At 42.9% G+C, this 26838-nt stretch overlaps 1 protein-coding gene across 3 annotated transcripts in view; it reads left to right on the top strand.

Moving 5' to 3' along the window:
- The window catches only part of EFCAB2 (EF-hand calcium binding domain 2), a 385449-nt gene that overhangs the window by 354289 nt on the left and 4322 nt on the right, over positions 1-26838 (top strand). For all 3 annotated transcript variants that reach the window (XM_069234448.1, XM_069234450.1, XM_069234449.1), the window contains exons 4-6: positions 6565-6644; positions 25833-25875; positions 25963-26029. In XM_069234448.1, coding sequence (XP_069090549.1) covers positions 6565-6644; positions 25833-25875; positions 25963-26029 — 190 coding nt within the window. The remainder of the gene's footprint in view (positions 1-6564; positions 6645-25832; positions 25876-25962; positions 26030-26838) is intronic.

Raw genomic sequence — 26838 nt, 5'->3', positions numbered from 1 at the left:
CAAATATAGGAAAAATAGTAGTTTACTTTAGTTCTTCCCATAGGACCAACTTTGGCCTTTTACATTGAAAATAGCTTTTTGAGGTAGTCACTATAGGAAAATACCAGCATGAAACCTTTAAATACTACACACCCTACCTGCGAGCTACAAGACCTACTTAGGCTGTGACTTATATAATGTTTAAAAGAAGGGTCCTTCCTGCCAATTAGGATTATTTTGATAGATTTTCCTGCGGGTTCAACAGCTGCAGCAATTGGGCTTCACGTGTAGACATGAAACCATGTTTTTTTCTTGTCAGCCAAGAGGGTGCCACAATAGGTGTTGAAGTCCACAGGTGACAAATTCCAATGCCATTGATGTATTCTCTGGCACCATACACTGTGGTCTTACTGGAAATTTAAATATGCCAATTGGGGGTTAGCCCATTTTCAAACACACAAAAGATTATGTGAGGAATGTTTGCAATAAGTCTTACCACTGGCAATCGCTCAATTGCAAGTGGTTAGAATTTTTGGGAGCATCCTCACATCACTTTTTTGTGTGTTTGATGTAAGACCCTAAGTGGCCAAGGGCATGTCCAGACATGGGTTCCTTGCGCGCTGTGCCACTGCAGAACCCCAATCAGGGCGAAACTGGTCTTGAGATGCTGATGTTCATGTTTCGGAAGGACCTGACTTGGCAGTTCAGGTTGGACTGTTCCCACTGGAGCAGGACTATGAATGATTTGCATATGGCTGTGTCTAATCTAAGGTGGCATGGTGGGCAAAAGAATTATGGATTTTAATGCTACCACTAGAAATTGCCAGTGTTGCAAACAACATCTCATCATGTGTTTGATTAGCCAAATTAACCATGATTTAGAGGTTAGAACACATGCTCTGGTGACTGGATATCAGTATCTTAGTGTACAGTGTTCAGAAACCAGCAATACAAGTCAGTAAAAATAGACTGATCACACAAAAAGAGGGATTTTATCACACTCTCCTTTTCTGGTCCCTAACCCAGTATTATTGGTTCCTCAGTTTACCATTCAAATCAGAAACTTGCACTTCTGAAAATCATGTACACTCATAACCAGCAAAGTTGTGTCCTTTCCTTCGGGAACCTTCTCAAAACTCCTCTCTTCGGTCTTGAACTAAATTTGAATCTTACAAGTTACCCTGTTCTCCCTAATGAACTTCCACATGGTATTTTTACCAAACATTTTACCTATGTGCTCTTTAATTACATATAAACTGACGTAATACATTTTTGGTCCAGCGGTGCCATTGAGGAATGTTAAGTAAAATAAATTATACCATTACCATAATGGCATAAGCAACAGTCAGCAACCCTTCAACTCATAAGTGTCACCCTACAAGTGACGGCACCTAACAAAACCTCCACAATGCATGGACGTATACATTGTCTGCAGAGCATCCAGTTTATCAGTCACAACAAACTTTGTCATGTCTTGGTCGGGAGTGTACGTTACTTTTAGTGGGGTGCAAAATGTAAGAAAGGGAATATGAAACTGGTGTGACTTCAAAGGCGTACCTAGGGAACCTCCAGAGGAAGCGTGGCGGGTCAACACAGCTAAGAGAACAGCATAATACATTGAATTAGAATCATGTACTGGACAAATCCAGAAATGTACACTTACTGGGCAAACAAATATCCAATGTTGGCAGGCAAAAGAAGACCTTTATTTAACGGTTTATAGAGCATCATATCTTGGGCCAATATCAATAAAACACTTGACAAGGTAAATTTAAAAATAAGTGGTGATAACCTGGGAATTCAGTAGGAATTAAATGGTATCTAAGGCCCTGAGACATGAATGGTAAAGTACAGCATCTACCGTGTTGCTTCGTCTGTGTCACAAAGAGCATTTCCAATTACATTGCTTTGCAGCTCTGGGAGGTGACATGAGAGCATAGGCAGTTTTTAGGTCTTCGGCACAAACAGCTTCAGTTGGCAGACCTATTTTTTCCAATGTGTAAGGTATACTTTGAGTAGACTTTGGTTCAGCCCCTTCCCATGATTTAATGGCTTTCTTACCTATCTCGTGTGTCTGCTCTTGATATAACAGTTTTTCTCCCTGTTGTTGAGTTTGTTTCACTCAGGATAATCTTGGCCTCACTGTGTTCTTATTGTATGAGGTGCGTCCTTCCCCGGCTGACTGAAGGAGTCCCTTTCTTTTGCAGTGAGCACGTCACCGGATTGCATGTGTTTCCTAGCTTCCCCACGTGTTCTTATGCCCTCCCCCACACTTTGTTTTATTGCCCTCCCCTACTTCCCATTGCTTCCCAGCGCACTCTACGGATTAAATGTGTATCAATTTTACATGAATGTATTTACTTACTGCACATTGCTAACAGGAGGTTTTCTTCCTTTATTTGTGCCACTTTGCACTTCTTTTTTTTATTTATATAAATGTACCCTTCTGAAATGGCCATTCTCCATGTTAAAATGGTAAATTAAAAATTGAGAGCTGTGCGTCACAACATCCATACACTCATGCATTACAACGGATGTATGCATATGGTTTACGATCCATGCATGCACATGCGTCAGAATGATGATCAACGTTGTAACGTCTTTAATATGCCTGGGTGAAATTGAAATTAGAGTTTGAAATTAGAGTGTCGTAATTCACAGAACACTTGTTACGTGAAATTTCTGACATTATGCCACTTTGCGATATTACTCAACATTTACGGTAACATTTACCATGAAACGCGACATCCGTGGTAAGAATAACCGAACACAAACTGTCGTTTTTGGCTGTGCTTTCTTTAAATGCATCCTTGGGCCAAAAATGTATGTTACGATGCATTTTGTGCTAAAATATAGTGCAAAATGACTAATTTGCATTACACATAATTTAGCTGAAAGTTTGTGTAATAACGCACAAGCAATTTCGCATAACCCTAGACTTATACTGATGTACTAACACTCACTCAGTACTTGCTGTAAAGTTGACACATTGTGCTCATTAAACCATGCCCTCAAACGAATTTCCTTAAAATTAAGCAAATGCCATTGGGGGGTGTAGAAGTTACTTTCTTGTTGCCTCCTGCACTGCTACTAAAGAAATCCAAAACAACTGATATACATCATCATGTAAATCTCTGTTGTAGTTAATATGTTTTTTAGGAGTACGCTGGAGGAATTAAACACACGCTCTCGTCTACAGAGCCCACTTTGAAAGCGACGGTACCCAATATTTTGGCTCCACCACGTGGCTTATTTGTGTACTTCCAGTTTAAACTGGATGAATGTGTGGTGAATAAAATTGTTAGGTCGCTTGCCTACCTACACAAGTTGACGAGCTCAAAACAAAAAGAAAATGGGGCGCAGAGGTGGGAAAGGCAGTCGATTAACTAGGTCTGTGGGAAGTTAGTCAAAAGGACCGTAGCACCAGTCCAGCCATACAAATATTTGATATATAAATTACGAAACAAACGTAGTGGTACAATACGATAAAGTTCTACAATTCAATAAAACAGTCTTTCTTTAAAATGTAGACGTTTCCATTTAGCGAATTACCTGACAGCACTGAGTGACATTTTTTAAAAGGGCGCATTTCTAAACATCAACATTGAAAAATTCATGACATTCCCCATTCAGAAAAGGACGCCACGAGTGAGCAAAGACGCACAGTCTGGTGTCCTATGCCCTTAGAGTAACACCGTTATTGTTGTTATAGATGGGTAAACATTATTGTATATTATACCATACACACAGGAAGGTTTTTGTTCACTTCTCGAACTGAATTATTTGAAGGTGCCCTGGAGAGTAATGAAAATAAGACGCTACGAAGTAGTAATTTGACAAAGATCACCCAAATTGGTCAAGCCTGGAAGCCATCTTCCTAATTACACGTTATGCAATGTAGTCGCTGACCTGATATCTTCTCCTCTATCCCGTGTAACACAGGAGGTGTGAAGAATACTCCGACGCGCAGCTTTAGGATTTGAAGTTCGTAGTAACAAGAGTCCCCATGCAACTCCGCAGCTCAGCCAGTTCATGAACTCCTGCTGGCACTTGGGGCCCTGGAATGCCTACGAGGCAACATCAAGTGGGGAGATAACAAAATGGCTGAGGCGAGCACAGCACAAGTGCCATATGTAACACAACTTTTCCACGTACTCAATATGGCCAAATGCTTCAAATGGGCTCTTAAAGCCAAGAACGACACCCAAGCCTCGCCTGAATGGAAAATTGGCGAGGGTAGCACTGATTTATCGACTCTCCACCAGGATTTGATAAATGAGGTGGAGGGATTTGTTTCTTAACTGAATGCACCTCTTATCAACTTTACTTTGTGCTGATTCAGCTATCCTGGATTTTCAAGACCTTGGTGTGAAGGGTTGAACAAGCTAAAGTGGCGGAGGAGGGAGGGAGGGAAGCTGCTTCTATATCAGGGGTGGATTGGGGGCCACAATTAGGCCCGGGCAGCCAAAAAAAAGTGCCCCCACATTAGCAAATTGCAACCTTTCGTTATAAACTGCTTGGTTATCATCACGAAGCTGAATGAGGCAAACGTGTGGCAATACAAGTATTTTAAACCTCGTAGTGCCATTACTTAAATAAGAAATTAACATTCCAATAGAAACAATATACTTTGGAAGCACTAACTGGTTGATGCTCGTTGAGAGACATGGCATGGCATAGACCTAGACTGCCTTTTACATTCGCACTGGGCTTTTTTGATATTCATTTTATTTTGTAGAGTACGTGAGAGAGACCCTCCAATGCTTAGAGACAGGTGAAACATGCATCCGTTTTTTTTTTTGCTTTACTTGCTGCTAGCATCATGTGCTCATTCTGAGAAAGGGAATGATGCTAGGGTGTAAATGCAAAACATTTTGTCACTTCCCTTACATGCAGTGTTATGTATTACAAACTTTGCCATGGGGCATTGGAGCGCTTTACGTGAGCACCGGGTGGCATCGCAGAGGGTCATATTAACTGTCTTAGGTTCATATACATTGTCATTTGCCCAGACTCACAGGCTGCCGGGCTGACGCTTGGACTTCAACTTGGTCTCCCAGTTTCAGGGTCGACTAAGGCCACAACCTGTCCCTGTTAACTGGAATAATTGATATCTGGCAGAGGAGAACAGAGACTGATTTATCTCCGCCTGTTGCATGTTGCACATATAAAGTGAGGAGCGCCCGCTCTGGCCCCCACAGTCCCCTCCCCTGCTGCAGTTCCTTGCTAAGCAAGTGCTAATGGCTTCCCTTCAGCAGCTCCCTGTGGCCTCTGTCACACCTTGGGGGAGCCAGATGGCGGGGACACGTCATGCTGCGACAGCCGGAGCAGCCCATTGTCACTCCGCCTCTGACTATTGGCGGCTGGAATGACCTTGTGCATGGGGTCAGGCTTACTATATGTTTGGTTAGGCTGTAAGAAGAGCCTTTCACGTTGTTTGCTAGGAATGGAGTCCTTAGGAGACCAAAAAACGACCCACCTACTGGCCTCAGCCAGAGGCCCATCGGAGATGGCAGAGTAAAGGGATGGGTGGATTGCAGTGCATTGTCTAGTTTCATGACAGTTTGTTTTACATACTCGTATAATTACGCCACTTCCACACAAGTTTTGTGTAGCTTGGAAATTCCATAACTTTAAATGACGTGTGTATCAGCTGTTCATGTCCTCGTGCCACTTTTAAAACAACGTTCGGTTCGTGTAGTGAACTGTCTTCATGAAGAACAGGAGGGTGTGGAGTCATAGACTAACACCAGCATCGGATTGGCAAAGCGGGCAATCGGCCAATCTAGAGAACTGTTACATCCAAAATGATAGCTGGTGCGATTTAATGTTTTTACACAAACAACAGTCGTAGAGGCACGCGAGACGGCTTGTAGATTCACAAATTTGATGTGAATAGGAGAAATATGTATTTTGTCACTCACGTTTTCAGATTTCTTCATACATGTTTTTTATTTGTATTGAATACGTTTACAATGTATCAAAACGCAATAAAAACATACTCAAGAAAACTAATGCTCTAGTGCCAAAGTTTTCAAATTTAAAAACTGATAAAGTCAAAGACAGTGAAGAAAACTATGGATTTTTAAAGAACTGCGTTTACATTTTCTTTCTTATGAATGTGTCATAGACATTGATTATACATTGATTCTGAATTCCTCTTTCGCTGTTTCAATTCAATGCCAGCACCTTTCCTGAATATCAGAACTATAAATGGCGTAATGCTATAGTGCAGTGGTTCCCAACCTGTGGGCCTGGGACCCCTGGGGGTCCGCGAAGCCTCCTCAGGGGGTCCGCGGCTGCTTAAAACATTTAATAATATTAGGTCCCAGCTATCAGTAATGACTCCTCGGGGGTCCCCGTATTCCAATAATGATTCATTTGGGGTTCCTGGGCTCCAGTATTGATAAAATGGGGGTCCACAGAAGTCAAAAGGTTGGGAACCACTGCTATAGTGTATTTTGAATGTACAGTGTCTACAGATGCTATGGCACTTGACCAAGATTATCAGGAACCTGGCTTATCGAAATTATATGTTTTATTCTTGTTTTATTTGTCGTTATTAAATAGATCTTTCTTTTTCAGGTTGAAGAAGAAGAACCTACTGGTTTCATCCGTTTTGAAAAATTTCTTCCAATGATGACGAAGGCGTTGCTAGAAAGAAGGTAGATTTAAAAAAAAAACGCACATTAGTAGTTTTTTTTTTTTTTGAAGAGATGTATTTATTTAGGGAGCGTGCCAAAAAGAGTATACACAAATGAAAAAAACACATTCAAAAGACTGCAATTTGCTATATTCTGATTTACCTAGACAAATATATCATTAAAATAAATAAACAATGTTAATATCTAAAACAAAAGCGACAGTGCTTGAGATACAGTGTTCATGTTATGAAGTTAAAACAAATTTACTGATTGGGTCATGCAAGTGTTAGCACAGTTAAAAAAAAAGTCTGTGGCCCAGATTTACAAACACTTTGCGTTGGATTTGCGGTTCTTGATGAAGGTGATGTTGTAGCTCAAAGCTGTGCTGTAGGCTGTTTTGCATTACTTTGCGTCATTGAGTTACTTTGTGCATTTCATAGATGGTGCACGGCCATTTCAATGCAACTACAAAGAATTGTAGACAGAATCTGCCATTGTGTAAAATATCTATCTATCTATCTATCTATCTATCTATCTATCTATCTATCTATCTATCTATCTATCTATCTATCTATCTATCTATCTATTGGAAAAACAAAGGTTACAGGGACATTATAGTTCGGTATTAGCATTAAAAAAAAACCTTTAAAATTCACTGAAAAAAACCCCAAAGTTTACAGGGACGTTATAGTTAGGTTCTGAATTTACATGCACAAAGCCATAGAAATTCAGCTTTTTTAGTTAGTTATTTAAAGTAACTATAACTTGTGCCCTAAGGTAACTATAACTTGCCCCAGCCATGCACAGTTTTCTCCTCAATAATTTTATCGTAAATGTTGCAGTGATAATATTAATGATGCCATATATGATGTCCTCAGTGATATAATATGTGGGGTAATTATCTGTGCATGGTGAGGGCACAAGTTATACCAGGGGGATCCCTGCATCAGGGATAGTGAATCAGAGTGTTCCTACCTTACCCCCTTTTCTTTATTTTTACTTTTTTGGGGGGCTCACCTGAGTCAGAGTCCCAAAACAGCTGCCAGCACTACCTGACTGAAATGTTGGCAGCCAATTAGATTTCAGCACGGGGACTGTCAGATCCACAGAGGATCTGTGTCCCTAGATATACACATTTATTGTTCCTTTCATAACTTCAAAACTACTGAATAGATTTACACCAAATCACAAAAAGCACAGTTTCTGGACTAAGAGCTAGCTTTCGGCCAAATTTGGTGTAATTCTGTCCAGCGGTTCAGGCTGTAGCCTTGTCTAAGATCTCTATGGGAAATTGCATGGGGAAAATGTGTTTTGGGACCCCCCTTTTTCTCGGCCCCCACTTGATGAATCACCCTGAAAATTTCAAGACAGCAGTTGAAGTGAGTGGCAAAATAGTTATGAAAATTTTGTGAAGATTTTTCAAATGGTGCTAAAGGTATTGGCAAAACAAAATATACTTTTCCTGTGGAAACCACGTCCTAACTATATAACTACCTCGTGGTGACCGGCAGTAGGTAATATATATTCGTGTGTGTGTGTATGTATCCACTGAAAAAAAATGAAGGTTAAAGTAATGTTAGAGTTAGGTGAACATTTCAGTGACAACGTAATATTTTAACATAAAAAACACAGAAATTCACTTGTTATAGTTACTTATACTTAAGACTTGAGATGACTTAAAGTGGTGAATTTCAGTGCTTTTTTAGTTTAAAACTTTGTTGTCACTAAAATCTTCACCAAAGTATGACATTATTTTAATCTTTTTTCAGTGACTTTCTAGTTTTTTTTAAACATAAAGTAATATTTGATTATTATATGTAAAGCCAACCCAACAGCCATGCACAATAAACCCAAAATGAAAAGGTCAATAGCCAGCTTCCAAAGACAGAAAGAGGACATTTTCATTTAAAAATATTATTCCACCACCTTTATTGGTATTTTTTTTTAAATCAAAAATACCTTCCCTCTGTCTTTGGAAGCTGGGTATTGATGTTTTATTTTGGGTTTATTGTAGTTTTGTTATATTATGTATTGTATTAGTGATTTTATTTATGCATGCTTTTGTCTGTGTTAAAGTACAGCCCTGAAGACGTTCACAGTGGTGAACGAAATGGGTTGGCTGTGTTGTTTTGCTGTAACACTTGGATCTATATGTCTACTGTACAAGCCAAATAAAGAAGATATGGAGCATTCTACATTTTGATTTGCTCATTATTATTTACTGTTGGAGCACCACTATATGTATTTTTCTGTTTTTCAATATTAATTGCATCTATACATTAGAAAATAGGCATCAAAAGATCATTTTTTTTTAAAAAAAGGCATTGATTAATTGTTTTCTATGATATAGTAAATGTCATCCATCTTGCAAATTTCCTTTGAACAGCTTAGGTGAAATGGTTTCCCAATAAAAGTATTCCATGAAATTGTTTTTCTGTGAAATCACATACACGCACTGTCATGATCAATATGCTAATAATCAGCTTGTTTAACTGCAAAAGGGTAAGGTATGGATCGCCATACACACAAATATACACACAGGTAAATTTACACATGTAGATTTACTACGACTGAATTTACTCTTATATTTTTAGTAAATTTACTCCTTTTGGCTATTGTCCATTTACAAGTATAACGTTACTCTGATGCATAGGCTTACATGTTGCCAACTCCTGAGTTTAGGAGTGGAGTCTCATTTATGATTGTCAAGTTACTACATTATTTTTTCACACTTAGGGCCTGATTTGAATCTTGCTAAAGGGGAATACCCCAGCACAAATGTGATGCATATCCCATCCGCGGTATTGCAATCCAATTATATCCTATGGAGATCATATTACGGAAGACGCTATATCCGTCACAGTGGTGACAGAGTATTCCATCTGCCGAAATTTAATAGTGCCCTTAGGCTTAGGTCTAAAACACTGAAGTGAAGATCTCCCTTTGGTAAAGTATAGGGAAACGTTTAAAAGTTTATTAAACTCACAAAAAATAGCAAAAATATTTTAATGTGGAATATTCATGTTACTTAATTTAAAATCTATATTTTAACCATAGAACAAAATAAAAAATGCAACAGCATTATTAACTCAATTTATAATTAATTGTATAATATATTAAATTATATTAAAACATTTTTTTCACAATTATAATAAAAACACACCTATAGTATAACATTTATATTTATTATTTAGAAACATTATTTTAAGTTATGTATAGAATGAATTGAAATTAACTTATTTATTTTAATTATTCTTACATTTCTTTTTGTAAATTTTAAAAGTTGCTTTGCATAAACTAATGATTGTATTTTATGTATGCATTTCTTATCATTAAAATAAATGCATTTATATTATTGAAAAGTTAAAATATGTTAGTTTAATTTGACATCAGTTTCTATGTGCTTCTAGTCCCCGCCTCCATTATTTTATTGGAGGTTCTTACAGTGCCAGTGGTTGAATCAAACAGCAACTACAGAAAAGGTGATGGGGATGTCCTACTGATGATGTGTTGTTTCAAAAAGTAATCCTTCTCAGTACCAGAGGAACCGCAGGTTCAGACATTTGGTGTATGTGCTTGTCTGAGGAGCCAATGGGGCGAAGCTACGGTCTGTGGGATTATGGCTGAACACCTCTAAGTCAGAATCCCTCCTAACCCATAATGATACAGCAGTGCTGTGGAGCGTGGGTTGGCCTGAAATAGCCAGCCTCATTGGCCAGTGTGTAGGTAACGTGAGCTGGGAATAGTCCGTTGTGGGGCATGTTATTTTTACCTATGATGATGTATTGTTGCAATAGTAATAGTTGTAATAACCTCTGGTAATCGCTCAGGGTAGCATTCCACCTCATAATTTTTCACTGATTGTGACACTACAGACAAAGGATTGCCTTACAGAAATCAGTATTAATCTATCTCCTCATGAGAACAGTCTATCTCTAACTGTGAGGCTGGACTCCCTCCAGAAGGGAACATGAGCCACTCCAGACTGGTTTTGGCCTTGTTAGGCCTCATGAATTGAGTATAGCTTGGATCGTATGGCACAGTGAGCAAAAGACCCATATCCGGGTATCCCATGACCACTTAGGCAGTTAAATCAATCACACAGAATGCTGGCCATGTATTGTGCTTGACTCAATTCAACATTGAGCTGGATGACATTTACTACTGTTTTAGGTCCTATAGAACTACAGTTTGAATAGAATAGCAGTGGGTTTACTCTGTTGTCATTGCTTACATTTCCATCCCTAAACCCTCCCTAGCTCTTCCTTAACCCCGCCTTACTCCTTCCAAACCCCTCCTATTTAATTGTAAGTATTCCCTATTTTCTAGACACTCCCCCGTTCCTTCCACATTTACTACTGAAAAGTATATCTATATGTGCAGAGATCTATGCAGTCGGGCAGACATTTTCACACATAAAAGATAGGAGTGGTGTGTGTGTTTACCTTCGGATGTAGGTGATGAGTAGCACTTTGTAGTACTATTATAGTACTTCATAGCATAGAGGTGGAAGAGCCCACTAATTAATAGGGAGAGCTGAGCCAGAGCCGAAGTTTAGTGCCAGTGTTCAAGCCAAGCCCTGAAAATGTGTTAATCCTACAACGAACCACGTAAAATATGATAAAGTCTGTTCTAAGTTAACTAAAGTGTATTTCCCTAACATGTGAAAACTTTGACATTAGTAAGGTACATTATAGCACTGCACTGAGAAATATGTATTAAAAGTGATTGTTTTGAACAACCGGTAGTCTGAACTCAGATATTCGAAAATGCTTTAATGTACAATAATGAAGAAGAAAGAGTTTTGGTGAAATAAAACATTTGTTTAAAAGCTCACAGTTTATATGGGGAATCTGTTGTTTATCTAGCTTTTCTCTGTACAAATGATCCAATAAATGGGTATCCATTTGCCTTTCTGCAGTATGTACTAAAGTATGAGCTGAGAATCTTAGGAGTAGAATGGAACGTTGTGATGTCATAGTAGGAGTTGGAGGAGATAAGCTGTCAGTTGGACGTTTTTGGGTGGGACCTCTGTGTCTGAAATAAACCTTGTTTTGGATCACAATTCAGCATCTTTATTTCTTCCTGGAATATCCCACTTTACTACACTTTCCTTATGTTAAGGCTTTGTTAGCGCATCCTTCTGCAGTTTTAACATATAGCACTGCTAGAAATTGGGTTGTTGGTTGACTGGGGTGTGAGCCCTGGTCAAGCAATAGCAACAATATTTTGCTGGGTAAACCACAAAAAGTCACTAAATTAACAAAAAGCAGACATGCTTTACTTAGAGGCAGTGTGTAAGGTATTTATGCAGCACACAAAAAGTAATAAAGTGAAAAATCCCGAACCAATTTAGACAAATAGTGTAAATTTTAATAAATTATTTGACACCAAAACGACAAAAATCAAATCAGTAGAACCGGAGTTATGATTTTTAAAAGTTTTTAATGAAAAAAACTAGTGCCTAAAAGACCAAAGTGCCAACAGCAGACATCTAGTTGCGCACAACAGAGTCAAAGTTGAAAAATATGGCCTGCCTTGATGGAGTGAGGCTCAGATACAATAGGTGGATTGGTCCCGGTCAGCACTTATCTTTGGACTTAGAAGAAATTCTGAGAAAAAATGTCTGAGAAGTAAAGTTCAGCGAGGCAAGAGGAGGAACCGTCATTGTAGGACATTGGGGCAAAGCCACAGTGAGGATTTCTACATTTGGACTTAGTTGCTGGAATGTAAATCGAAAGTCTCCAGTGGAACAGTCAGAGGGCTGTAGTCAAAGACAGTTCAACGAGGTTAGATACTCCTATGGTGAAGGACCGCTGAAAAGGATTTGCTGCTGTGAAGAAAAACATAGCGGGAGAAGCAGCAAAGTCAATCCGACCAGCGATGCACCACGTTTCCAAGTCTTCAGTTTTGGAAATTGGTCATGTGAGTACCTTTGGCACCACAACCAAGGGTCCAGGATTGGTGGGACCCCTCTTGGGGGTTCGGGACTCACACAGGCTGGGTCCAGGATCACGTTCAAGATGTTAGGTGCCTTTTATGTCTCTGTAGCTCTGACCAGGAGGCCAGCAAACTAGCCCTTGAAGTCATCTCTGGTGGTCCTGGGTGCAGGTGAAGGTCTAGGGCTTAACAGCAGGGCTGGCCTATGAGGGTTCAATTCAGGCTGCAGGCAGCAAAACAGTCCTTCTAGGTACAGTAGTAGTCTGGTAGAGTGCACAGCAGGTCACAGCAGCAGGCAGTACTCTGATAGTCCCTTCACAGGTCCAGTAGCGAACTGATGTGTGGGCCTGAAGGTTCTATTTTTATACCCAGTGCCCTTGTTCTGGAAGGTGGGAGAGGCTCCTAGAAAGTTTTCTTTTTTTAAGTGCATGGAATTTCCTGACTCCCCTGCTCTGGCTCCAAGCTGGCTCCAGTGACAAAACAGGGTTGTTAGGTCCTTTGTGTGAAGGCAGAGCACAGGTCATTTAGTTGTAAGTGGGGGTGTGCTCAGCTCTAACCGTATCCTGGCAGCAGATGGCACATTGAGACACACCTAATCCCTCTGTCGTATGAATGTCTGGGAGGAATTCACAAAGTCTAACTGTCAGCTATGCCCAGTTGTTAGAAATGGGGTCTCTATTTGGCAGTCGGTTTGCACCCTGTCCAAGTAGGGACCCTCACTCTAGTCAGGATAAGGGAGATACCCACTCAGATAACCCCTGCTCGCCCCCTTGATAGCTTGGCGCGAGCAGTCAGGCTTATCTCAGAAGCAATGTGTAAAGCATTTGCACATAACACACAGTAACACAGTGAAAACACTACAAAAGGACACCACACCAGTTTTAGAAAAATAGCCAATATTTATCTATTTAAAACAAGACCAAATACAATAAAAACCCAACATACAGTAACAAAAATATGAATTCTACAAGATTCACTCAAAAATACAGTTCCTTGAAGTCAATAGCTCCACCTGGGGCTATCACAGCGTCATGAGCAACAAAACCAACAGTTAAGGCCGGCCACGGCCTCGCGGGCCAGCTAAGGTGTCAAGAAAACCCACAAACAGTACCTTGGATTTGCAGGACATTGTGATCCTCGCGGTGAGCTCTGGAAAGTGGCGTCGCGGTGTTGGTTCTGCAGTCGGTGCGGGAGTCGTCGAGCCCTTGAAGTTCACACGCGTTGCGGATGGAACTACAGGCTGATGAAGTCAGGTGCGCCGGCGTGGATGGCATCGGTACTGCGGTGCGAGGTGGGACGATGCAATGTGCGGTGCCCACAGGTTACGGTGCAGGCAGCGGCTCAGTGACGGCGTCCAGTGGCGTCGTGAGACCAGGGCTGCAATGTGCGGTGTCCACAGGTCACGGTGCTGGCACAATCGTCGTCATTGCTGAAGCGCTGTCGTTGGTAGGCCCAGGCCAGCGGTGCGGGACGGGACGGTGCTTTGTGACCCTCACGAGCGGTGTCCACAGGCCACGGTGCAGGCAGGATGCCTGGTGACAACACAGGAGTCGATGATGATGGCGCCGGTGGACCGGGACTGCGGTGTGGGACGGGACAGTGCTTTGTGTACCTCATGAGCGGTGTCCACAGGCCACGGTGCAGACAGCGGCGCCGGTGTCAGCAGGAGCGTCGTCGTCGGGGATGCCCATGCTGCAGTGTGAGCAGGCGATGCCGGAGTGTGGGGCTGTGGGCCTGTGGGGTCGCGGTGTGAGCAGCGGCTCGGTGACGTCGTCCGATGACGGCATCTGTGAGACCAGGGTCGCGATGCGAAGCGACTCCGTGCGGCACTGGCAGGTCACGATGTAGGCCAGTGGCATCGTTGGCAGCAGCGCAGTGGTTTCTCCTCTTGAGCAGCACAAAACACACAGTTCCCAGTGTGCAGGTCGAGGAAGTCGTTGGTGTCCCTGAGACTTCCAGCCGGAGACAAGCTCTACTCCAAGCCCTTGGAGAACTTTCTCAAGCAGGACACACAGCAAAGCTCACCCTTTGCACTCTTTTCAGGCAGAAGCAGCAACTGCAGGCCAGTCCAGCAAAGCAACACAGCAAAGAGACAGTACTCCTCCTTCAGCTCTTCAGCTGTTCTCCTGGGCAGAGGTTCCTCTTGATTCCAGAAAGAGTCTAAAAGTCTGGGGTTTTGGGGCTTCTTCTTAAAGCCAGTTCTGCCTTTGAAGTTGGCAAACTTCGAAGCAAAGTCTCAAGTGTTTGCAAGATCCTTCCTTGTCCAGGCCAGGCCCCAGACGCAAACCAGGGGGTCGGAGACTGCATTGTGTGACGGCAGGCACAGTCCTTTCATTTGTGAACAACCCCTCCTCCCGCCTCTCTAGCTCAGATGGCTCATCAGGATATGCAGGCTACACCCCAACCCCTTTTGCGTCACTGTCTAGAGAGGTGCAAAACAGCCCAACTGTCAAACTGACCCAGACAGACAATCCACAAACAGGTGGAGTCACAGAATGGTATAAGCAAGAAAATGCCTACTTTCTAAAAGTGGCATTTGTAAACAAAACAGACAATTTAAAAACCAACTTCACTAAAATATGTATTTTTAAATTGTGAGTTCAGAGACCCTAAAGTCCATATTTTTATCTGCTCTCAAAGGGAATCTGCACTTTAAGGATATTTAAAGGCAGCCCCCATGTTAACCTATGAGTGAGATAGGCCTTGCACAGTGAAAATCAAATTTGGCAGTATTTCACTGTTAGGACATATCAACCACACTAGTATATTTCCTACCTTAAACATACACTGCACCCTGCCCCTGGGGCTACCTAGGACGTACCTTTGGAGTGCCTGGCATGTAGTAGAGTGGTAGGTTTAGGCCTGGCAAGTGGGTACACTTGCCAAGTCGAATTGACAGTTTAAAACTGCATACACAGACACTGCAATGGCAGGTCTGAGCCATGTTTACTGGGCTACTAATGTGGGTGGCACAACCAGTGCTGCAGGCCCACTAGTAGCATTTGATTTACAGGCCCTGGGCACCTCTAGTGCAATTTACTAGGGACTTACCAGTAAATCAAATATGCCCATCATGGATAAACCAATCAACAGTACACTTTACACAGAGAGCATATGCACTTTGGCACTGGTTAGCAGTGGTAAAGTGCCCAGAGTTCTAAAGCCAACAAAAAAGGGTCAGAAAAAAATAGGAGGAAGGAAGCAAAAAGACTGAGGATGACCCTGCAAAAAGGGCCATTTCCAACACCAGTTATGTGTCCCAATACAGGGTGATTGCATAAGAGGGCTAAGTGAAGGAAATCGCAAACTTTCTAAAAGTGGCATTTTTTAAATTGTAATGAAAAATCTGAGTATACCATTAAAGAGGGGTTATCATCACAGTTTCATAGGCACCAAACATGGTATACATACCTGCTCCCAATTAGAAATTACTGATTATTTAACATAATAAGAAATCCCCAATGTTATCCTACGTGAGGGGTAGGCCTCACAGTAGTGACATTCAAATTTAGGAGTTTTTCACTACCAAGACATGTCAAACTTAAAAGGACATGTCCAACGTTTTACACACACAGCACCCTTCCCTATTGGCTACCCAAGGCCTATCATAGGTTTGCCTTATATGTAAAATGTAAAAAATGGGAGTTTATGGCGTGGCAAGGGGGTTTAAATGCAAAGTTGACATCTCAGTTAAAAACTGCATTCAGGCTGCAATGGCAGACAGGGCTGGACATTTTGTAAGGTGATACTTAGGTGGGTGGCACAATAAGTGCTGCTGACCAACTGGTAGCATTTAATTTACAAGGCCCTGTGTATATGGTGTACCGCTGTACAAGGGACTTCCAGGTAAATTAAATATGCCTATTGGGTACAAGCCATTTTGACCATGTTTTAGTGAGAGAGCACAAGCACTTTAGCACCCTAAGTTGAGTGAGGGAGGGAAGCAGAAGCCACATGAAAGCGCAGCTTGTTATGGGCTTTTGGTCTCAACAGGACTGCAAGCTGAGCCAGAGCCAGGCTTCAGGGTTGAGCTGTCAGTGGCTCACCCACCTCTAACTAAACAGACTATAAAATGCAGTTTGTGAATAGGCCCCTCAGTCTCTAATACCAGGGTATCTCATTGCACATTTTTACAGAAATACAGCTCCCAAAAATATATTGCTATTTTTAAAATATTTTAACTGCTTTTGTTGACCTCTTGCTCATCTCGTTTTTCAGAGCACCAAATACACTAGAGTGCCTTAATAAGTGATAGGGATACGATTTAATTATTTAGTTTAAGAGCTCCATTGTTTTTTCTTTCTTGTATTTTAGTGTAATACAAAGGTTCTAGAAATCTTTTTACAGTCTCTTCCAGATTATGTGCAGCAGTATAGCAATCTTTTAGTACCTGCTGAAGCCTTCTCAGTGCTTTGCAGATAACAACAAATAGGTGGGGGAGTGGAATGGGTGACTACAGAGGGTATATCAGAGTCCGCAAGGGTTGCATGGGGTTTGCCCCAAGGAATTCTGGGACTCTGGATTACCGCAACGTCTTTATACATTGTGCTGCTCTAATGTCACAGCCTGGCCTTTATTTGTATGATTTTCTGCATCTCATCAGGATGCTCCAACAAAACAACAATGCCTTCCCCCAGCAGCATCCAGCAGCATATATCCACCTATGCATTAATCTCCTTCAACCCCTTTCGGGTGTCATACTGTTATGCCTCACTGTGTAATGTTTCAGTGACCTGCTGCGTTACAGTCACACTCCAGCTAATACCTAGTACGCCTTCCACCAATTTCCCTCTGGCCAGGGTAAGAGTCTTCTTCCTATGGTCCATCCGCCTGTGTTGTACTCTGCCAGTGACCTGAGCACCTTCCCCTCAACTGTCCTCACAATTTCCCTGGGGACATCTCCTCCAGTGTTCCTCTGGTTCAGGACACTAGTTATTAAAAATAGCCTTTCCTCTGTTAAGGGGCAAACTACCTATTCTAGAGTTGAGGCATGCACTACCTAAATATCTACAGAGGGCTTTTCAGCAGTGCACAGATCCATCTGTATATTTTCTTCCTCAGAAGTTGCCAACATGGTTGAGGTTGACATGTGTTCACTCTCTTCCCAGAGATCTGGTGTGCAGGACTGTGATCCCCACAATGCCTTCTTAATGTAATCTTTGTTTATTTCTGCTTTAAAATCCCCCATTGTGTGTTATATATTTGTTTTACTCAGTTGCCTATTTTACAATTATAAAAGCATAGTGCATTTAACATTACTTGGTTTACACAAATATGTTGTTTTAAGTTTGTTTCAGTATGATTTGATAGTTCAGCAGTTACTTTCTATATGCTGCAGAAGTGCTCACCAATGCTTCATTGTATTTAATGTTTGTTCGTGCCATTGTTCATATGTGTTCCAGAGCCAATACATAGGTGAAATGTCATGTTGATTATTGCTTTTTGTAGTATTCAATAAAAGGTAAATGCTGATTGTTATCCTCAATAGAATTCTATGGATAAGCTCAGAAAGATATATATACACCTTATCCAAATGAAAGATAGAGAGAGAGGAGGTTCCAGGGGCTAAGAGACTGAGGTTTGGCCCAGAGGCGGCAAACATCTTGTTCTTCAAAGACGAGGACACTAGCTGTCTCCTTAAGAACTTCAGACAGCCTTATCATCTTTCGGAGAACACCATAAACACTGGCTCTCCCTTTGTGCAAAACAGCATTGTAAGGAAATGCCTCCTTGGCATGGTTACCCTCTGACTTTTTGCCTTTGCTGATGCTAAGTTATGATTTGAAAGTGTGCTGGGACCCTGCTAACCAGGCCCAAGCACCAGTGTTCTTTCCCTAAACTGTACTTTTGTCTCCACAATTGGCACAACCCTGGCACTCAGGTAAGTCCCTTGTAACTGGTACCCCTGGTACCAAGGGCCCTGATCCCAGGGAATGTCTTTAAGGGCTGCAGCATGTCTTGGGCCACCTTAGGGACCCCTCACTCAGCACATGCACACTGCCTCTTACCTTGTGTGTGCTGGTGGGGAGAAAATGACTGTTGACATGGCACTCCCCTCAGAGTGCCATGCCAACCTCACACTGCCTGTGGCATAGGTAAGTCACCCCTCTAGCAGGCCTTACAGCCCTAAGGCAGGGTGCACTATACCACAGGTGATGGCATATGTGCATGAGCACTATGCCCCTACAGTGTCTAACCAAAACCTTAGACATTGTAAGTGCAGGGTAGCCATAGGAGTATATGGTCTGGGAGTTTGTCAAACACGAACTCCACAGTTCCATAACGGCTACACTGAAAACTGGGAAGTTTGGTATCAAACTTCTCAGCACAATAAATGCACACTGATGCCAGTGTGCAATTGATTGTAAAATACACCCAGAGGGCATCTTAGAGATGCCCCCTGAAAACATACCCGACTTCCAGTGTAGGCTGACTAGTTTCTGCCAGCCTGCCACATACCAGACATGTTGCTGGCCACATGGGGAGAGTGCCTTTGTCACTCTGTGGCCAGGAACAAAGCCTGTACTGGGTGGAGGTGCTTCTCACCTCCCCCTGCAGGAACTGTAACACCTGGCGGTGAGCCTCAAAGGCTCACCCCTTTTGTTACAGCGCCACAGGGCATCCCAGCTAGTGGAGATGCCCGCCCCTCCGGCCACTGCCCCCACTTTTGGCTGCAAGGCTGGAGGAGATAATTAGAAAAACAAGGAGGAGCCACCCATCAGTCAGGACAGTCCCTAAGCTGTCCTGAGCTGAGGTGACCCTTACTTTTAGACATCCTCCATCTTGTAAGTGGAGGATTCCCCCAATAGAATTAGGGATGTGCCCCCCTCCTCACATGGAGGAGGCACAAAGAGGGTGGACCCACCCTCCAGGACTGTGGCCATTGGCTACTGCCCTCCCAGACCTAAACACACCCCTAAATTCAGTATTTAGGGGCTCCCAAGAACCTAGGACACTAGATTCCTGCAACCTTAACAAAAAGAAGGACTGCTGACCTGAAGCCCTGCAGTGAAGACTGAGATGACAACTGCTTTGGCCCCAGCCCTACCGGCCTGTCTCCCAACTTCGAAGAAAACTGCAACAGCGACGCATCCAACAGGGACCAGCGACCTATGAAGCCTCAGAGGACTGCCCTGCAACCAAGGACCAAGAAACTCCAGTGAACAGCGGCCCTGTTCAACAATCTGCAACTTTCTTGCAACAAAGAAACAACTTTAGAGACTTCACGTTTCCCGCCAGAAGCGTGAGACTTTCCACTGTGCACCCGACGCCCCCGGCTTGACCTGCGGAAAACCAACACTTCAGGGAGGACTCCCCGGCGACTGCGAGCCCGTGAGTAGCCAGAGACGACCCCCCTGAGCCCCCACAGTGACGCCTGCAGAGGAAATCCAGAGGCTCCCCCTGACCGCGACTGCCTGTAACAAGGGACCCGACGCCTGGAACCAACACTGCACCCGCAGCCCCCAGGACCTGAAGGAGCCGAACTCCAGTGCAGGAGCAACCCCCAGGCAACCCTCTGCCTAGTCCAGGTGGTGGCTACCCCGAAGAGCCCCCCCTGTACCTGCCTGCATCGTTGAAGTGACCCCTGGGTCCCTCCATTACTTCCTATCTAAAACCCGACACCTGTTTGCACACCGCACCCGGCCGCACCTGTGCCGCTGAGGGTGTACTTTCTGTGCCTGCTTGTGCCCCCCCCCCAGTGCCCTACAAAACCTCCCTGGTCTGCCTCCCGAGGACGCGGGTACTTACCTGCTGTGAGACTGGAACTGGGGCACCGCTATTCTCCATTGAAGCCTATGTGTTTTGGGCACCTCTTTGACCTCTGCACCTGACCGGCCCTGAGCTGCTGGTGTGGAAACCTTGGGGTGGCCTTGAACCCCTAACGGAGGGCTACCTTGGACCCAACTTTGAGACTTGTAAGTGTTTTACTTATCTGCAAACTTAACCTTTACTTACCTCCCCCAGGAACTGTTGATTTTTGCAGTGTCCACTTTTAAAATAGCTTATTGCCATTTTTCCAAAGACTGTACATGCTATTGTGATTATTCAAAGTTCCTAGAGTACCTAAGTAAAATACCTTTCATTTGAAGAATTACTTGTAAATCTTGAACCTGTGGTTCTTAAAATAAACTAAGAAAATATATTTTTCTATATAAAAACCTATTGGCCTGGAGTAAGTCTTTGAGTGTGTGTTCCTCATTTATTGCCTGTGTGTGTACAACAAATGCTTAACACTACCCTCTGATAAGCCTACTGCTCGACCACACTACCACAAAATAGAGCATTAGAATTATCCCTTTTTGCCACTATCTTACCTCTAAGGGGAACCCTTGGACTCTGTGCACACTATTTCTTACTTTGAAAAAGTATATACAGAGCCAACTTCCTACAAGCATCTTCGTAGTACCATTATGGCATGCAAGAGAGAAGCAATGCCACCTAAAATGCTTACAGGCTCCTTTTAGTGCTAAGCATTATCACAAAATAAAATGATTGACAAGTGTTGAAACTTTTCAAAAATTCACCCCCAGTCACAGATTTTGGTTTAATCCATCGTTATTTTGCTTGCCATGTCACCCCAGTTCAGACTCAGCTCTATGCAAATCAGTCTTGACCCTGCTCCGGCCATCATTTTATTTGTGATAATTCCTTTTAGTGCCAAAACAGTTTAGCTAGAGTCTGGAAGGTAGGAGTTGGAGGACGGATGCAGTGGCATGCTGGATTACCTTTATATTGTTGTAGATTTTCCTTTTATTTAGCCAAATAGCCTGTTATCGCCACTATATTGTTTGTTCTTATAGTTAAATATTTTAAGCACTCGTTTAGTACTTTGATCTTTCTATTTTAAACAAAATCGATGAAGTTATATCATTAGTGTGTATGTGAAGGAGGTTTGGGGGATTGTAGCCCTCCACGTTGTGAGTCTCAGGATTGGTACATTGACTAAGTTGTTGATACTAAAGAATCTGGGGGAGTTCGGGCTGTATTGCAGATAAACCAAGGAGACGTATCATTCTGTTTTACATCTTCGTTTTGGGTCTTGTACCCTGATAGTTTCTTGCTGAGCCCCATGTTACTGGCTTACATTGGAACCATGACAGTGCTGATGGTTGGATACCTTCGTCCGGTAATCAGCAGATTTTAGGGCTCTTCCTCAGCAGTATTTTGGGCCAATAAGTTCTGTGATTAACAGGCATTCCAATTCCCTGACTACTACTCACTGCCCCTTTGAGGCATAGGAAACATGGACCACCCATTTGAGCTAGTTTCCACATTCTCTTTGATTGAAGATCTGCGGTGGTGGAGAACATAGCCCTCAACATGCATGAGTCTTTGAGTCATGTCTGATCTCAGTCTCTAACTCATGCTCTTCACCTTCTTTAAAGTCCTTGATATCCTCTGTCGGCATTGTGTCCATTGTTGTGCCAGAAGATATCCCCTCAACATTTTGCTACTCATTGGCTGATTCCTTGTTCTGAGTTCTCTTGATCTCTGTGGATGTCTCCAGTGACTTGAAGACAGTTCTCTAACCTAGAGATGGGTGCCGGCTCTGGGTGCTCTACAGTGCTTTTGGGCTGCAGTTAGTGGTGTGACCACATGAGTATGAATGTGGGATGATGACTGGGTCTGTGCTTAACTGGGCTGTCTCCTTGCTGTCTGATGATTGGATTGTTTGGTGCAGGTGACGTGAACACATATTGTCCCAATTGCTATGGCTGTCTAAACTCCTCCAGTATGGTGGAAGCCTTTATATCTTCTGCAGGCAGAGCAGTGGTAGAGACACTAGTAGGTTCTTCTAGTCCAGTAGTCTCCTGCCATGGGTACTCCAGTGAAAGATCTCCATCTGATCACCATGTTGAGAGATCATGTACCAGGAAAACATTATGTGTACCCCTCTCTGAGGAAATGTGTTACCTGATCAGTCTTACGTACCAGAATTATGATGGCTCTTTTTTCCAGTGCATGTATAGTATGCCTCCAGGGAGAGGTCTGGACTCCGAGGGCTCACCATAAGGTGGCTGCTCAACTGACATTGGTGAAGGCAGGCCTGGTGCATGGGGCTCTGACGTGTGTCTAGTGCTAGGGAAGCTGTGACCACGTCCACCAACTATGCTGAGGGTTCAACTGTGCTGCCCCCTTCAGGGACATTTTAAGGATTTTGGGAGCAATGGGCCAAAAGTTTTTTGGTGGCCCGTGTTCGGCCCAGCTTTTATTTACAATCCAGTTTCAGCTCTTTCATGTCCTCTTTAGCCATGTCACTGCATATAGTTCTCCCATTCCTCATACGTGATGCCCTGTTTTGATCTACAAGGAACTATTTGTATGTATGTTGCATGAAACATGCAAAATGTCTGTAATAGACTCTCACACATTCACACATTAAAAAAATTACAGGTAAACAGTATTTAAAATAATGTTAATGATTTATTCAAGGTCATCAGGCCAAGACTCTCAGAAGAACAGAGCTGACTCTATCAGGGGGCCCCGTAAAGATTGGGGCCCTGGGCAGAGCCCACTTTACCCGTGCCTTAAAACATCTCTTGCCCCCAGAGAGTGCATTGGCTCAGTAGCATTTACGAGGTGTGCAAGGTGTCTGAGAAGCTCGTAGCCGCTGGATGGTACTGGGCTTGCCCTCACTCAGTGCGCTGCACTCTTAGCATCTTGTTACTGTCAGCTAATGCACTCATCCACCAGGGTTTCTGGGCTCATTGTAATAAAAGAAATATACAGAACACAGGGCATACAGTTTTCAGAATTTACAACTCTGTAAAGACAGACACCACTGAATATACAAATGTTCTAATTTGGAAGTGAGTTTTTCCTCATCTGGTTTAATCCCTCTTAGATCTGCTTAACATGCCAGACAATGAGGTCCTGCACCAGGAAATGACACCTACACAATGATTCCTTGTTTCATCCAACTCTACTATCTGAGAAGTGTCTGAGACAAGTGTAATTCCTTATCACCCCTTAGTCCTTAAGTGTAATGAGGGCCCTGCGTCAGACTCTAGTTCCTTGATCCCATTGACAGGACCGACAATGGGGCAAATTGAGATATCTGCAAGGAACGGGCTTCCCATGCCTTTGGTGGGCGATGGCAGCATCCAGTGTGCTGTGCCCTATGTGGTTGTTTCTAGTACCCAAAGCAGTCTCCTTTGCTGGAGTATATGAATGGATGTTAACTGCATTCACATAGGTTACCTTTGGGAAGTTATTTTCAGACAGAGGATCTAGTCCACACTTTCCAGGACTAGCCAACAGTAACACAACCTATGTCATTCATTTGGGGATACACTCACCCATACAGTGTAATTGACTTCTGCAGATATAAAAGGTGTAGGAAAATGGTAGTAAGATGACACTGACATCCCTTTGTTCTTCCTCAAGCCAAGCCAGCCTTGCTAATCTACGTATGGTTCCTGTGTATCCCTTAGCAGGTATTTCACCGCCATCTAGAATATGAAGGGCACTCTAGCAGGCTAAATTATGCAGTTCCTATGTCTGATCTGGGAAAGCCCCATTTAAACGCCCTTTTAGGCCAAGAATATGGAGATGCACCAACCTTGGGCATAGTAGTGGAAGGCTCAAGCCAACACGCTGTTTGTGGGCCCGTGACTCCATGCTTTTTTTCAATAGCTTGATAAAAGCTAGGCCTACCCTAACCAAGGGGTCGGGTAGTAGTACATTAAATGATTAATTAAACTAGAAAAGGATTTCATAGATAATTTTGAACCAACAATGGGGCTTGTTCACAAGAGTAACTCTACACATGTGTCCTCATTCCCTGAAATAGGGGTTTGATCAGTAAAAAGGCCATATACGACAGTAACGTTACTAGTAGTGGTGACTTTACAGTGATATTTGACCTTCTGCACACTTAGTGGATGAACAGCCTGCCCATATAAAGCACACTGGAGAAAAGGCTTGGGAGCTGGCAGCTTAAGTATGTTTGCTGGGCAGGTTATACCATAGTTATAGTACACAAAGGGAGCATTATGGTTCACTGACCAGCTCCAGATATTCTAATCCCAGTGCCAGTGTGAGTTATTCTGCCTGTAATATGGAATAACGTACTAGGTCACAAAATGCATACTGATGCCTATTCTAGACAAATAAGGGGCCCTTTCCACTCCCATTTGCCACCTGCCCTTTCCACTCCCATTTACCACCTGCTTCTAGCAGGTGGTAAATGGAAGCATGGGGCAGGGTGTTGTCCATGACGGGGAAATCTGTTGGTAGTCATGGGGGGTGCTCAGTGCTCCCCCATTCTGTAGGAGAGGGTCAGGTAGGGGTTGTGCTTCTCATAGCAGCCAAGTTTCTTAGGTCAATGCGTGATTTGCTGCTCCAGACCCGTTTTTATGGGCGATCACAAAGTGCTCCGTCCATTCTGTAATCTCTCTTTGGGCTTGAAACCACGCCCATGCCACGCCAGTCACTTACATTAGTTCGTGGGCTTGCCTTTTAAAATCTGCTTGCTTTCATTTATGAAAGGCATGCATACGTCATGCCTTTTCCAGTGTTTAGCCCACAGCACCAGTAAAGTACCAAAAACATACGAGGCTCGATGTTTCCACCTGGAGTCCGGACTACTTTATTTGTTTATCTTCCACGCAGCGTTTTACATAGCGCGATCGCGCTGCTTTTTTTTTTGCTTTACAGCGCTAATAGCTATAAACCGAACAAGTGCGAGACCTGTTGCATTGAAAATGCTTGTTTATTTTGAATTCTGGGACTTGTAATACTGTTTTATAATGAAATAAACATGCCTAAAATTCCCAGAATTCAAAGAAAAAACTGTACTAGAGCAGCACATCATGCATGGACTTGGGAATCTTAGCAGGGCTGGCTGCTCGTATGACCACACAGCCCTTGCTAGGATTCATTCTCGGTTTTACCTGGTATATTTTTGGTAAAATCGTGCGATGTTCCGAAACCAACTACTCCCAAGTTCGGCTACTCTGGACCACTTGTGTTTGACTAAAGCGGTGCCTCCCATGGGGTTTCTGCTGTGGCTGATTTGTAATCTAGCCTTGAGTGACCATAACATTAACTACATGTATTTCAACCTTGACTTCATACTGTTCCCCAGAGCTAAAAGGTTGGCTACCCAATCACTGAAACCCTAAAGAAATAGATTTTCTTCTTTCAGATTTTTTGGAATTGTTACTATTCAGTTACTCATCACGGAATTGATCTTCATCTTAATATACATTAGTGTATTGCGTGAACAGCTTTTCTCAAATCAAACACTTTCTTTCAATATTTCAGGTACAGACCAGTTCCAGAAGACGTTCTTCTCCGAGCATTTGAGGTTTGCATACACTGATATATAATCTCATTGAAGTGAGAGTTACCATCATTATTGCAATGTATTTACAATGCATATCACTTTTTAAAGGTTTTGGATCAGCAAAAAAATGGATTCCTAACAAGAGACGAGCTAACCAAATATATGACTCAGGAAGGTAAGAGTTTGCAACTAATTACTGTAAAGAGTGCACCCTTTTGATGGTTGCCTGATTCATTTCTTCAATTAAAGATCCCAGAAGTGTATATACAGTGTTTTCTAAATTCAGATATTTGGGCCCTAAATTATAAGTGGCCTGTTAATTCCGATGGGCCCTGTGACAGGAGTTACTGGGACCATCAGAATTATGAGTATAGCGTGGACACTGGTGCTCGTTGGTGTCACACTCGGAGATTCCACCTGCTGCAAGCAGTCAAAGTCTTTGTGGGGGGAACACCAAAACTGATATGCAGAAATCTGCACTTTGTCAGGGTGCTGCATGCTATTTCCTTAAAACTCATAATTGCAAATAGTTCCTCCCGCCAACATTACGAGGACCACGCACATGGTAAATGTGGAGAGGAAAAAACAAGGAAATTTACAGGCTGCTCTCAATGGGGGCATAAGTGCCAGAGGCCACTCTACGCTCCTATATTTTATGAAAGATTCGATTTTGTATGGCCAGTTATTGGAAATGCTTCCTAGAAAATGTTATTTCTGTGAGAATTGTCAATTGCACTTCACCTTGGATTGAGAGCCAGGCCAGAGGTCCCAGAATGTTTAAGAGTTTATTGTCCAGACTTAGACATTTCTTCATTTCTACATAAGAAACCTAGCAGTCATCATTCTATTATTATGGTTCTTGCCACAGCAGCCGGATCCTCAACGAAAAGGCATGGCTATCTCTCACCTAGATCGTATATAACTTTAGAGTTACAAAAAATGTGACTAGGATTTCCAGGCCTAGAGGCCTCTGAATTAACTGGT

This window comes from Pleurodeles waltl, chromosome 5 (assembly GCF_031143425.1).
Source record: "Pleurodeles waltl isolate 20211129_DDA chromosome 5, aPleWal1.hap1.20221129, whole genome shotgun sequence".
Lineage (NCBI taxonomy): Eukaryota > Metazoa > Chordata > Amphibia > Caudata > Salamandridae > Pleurodeles > Pleurodeles waltl.
This window is presented reverse-complemented; position numbering and strand designations above follow the sequence as displayed.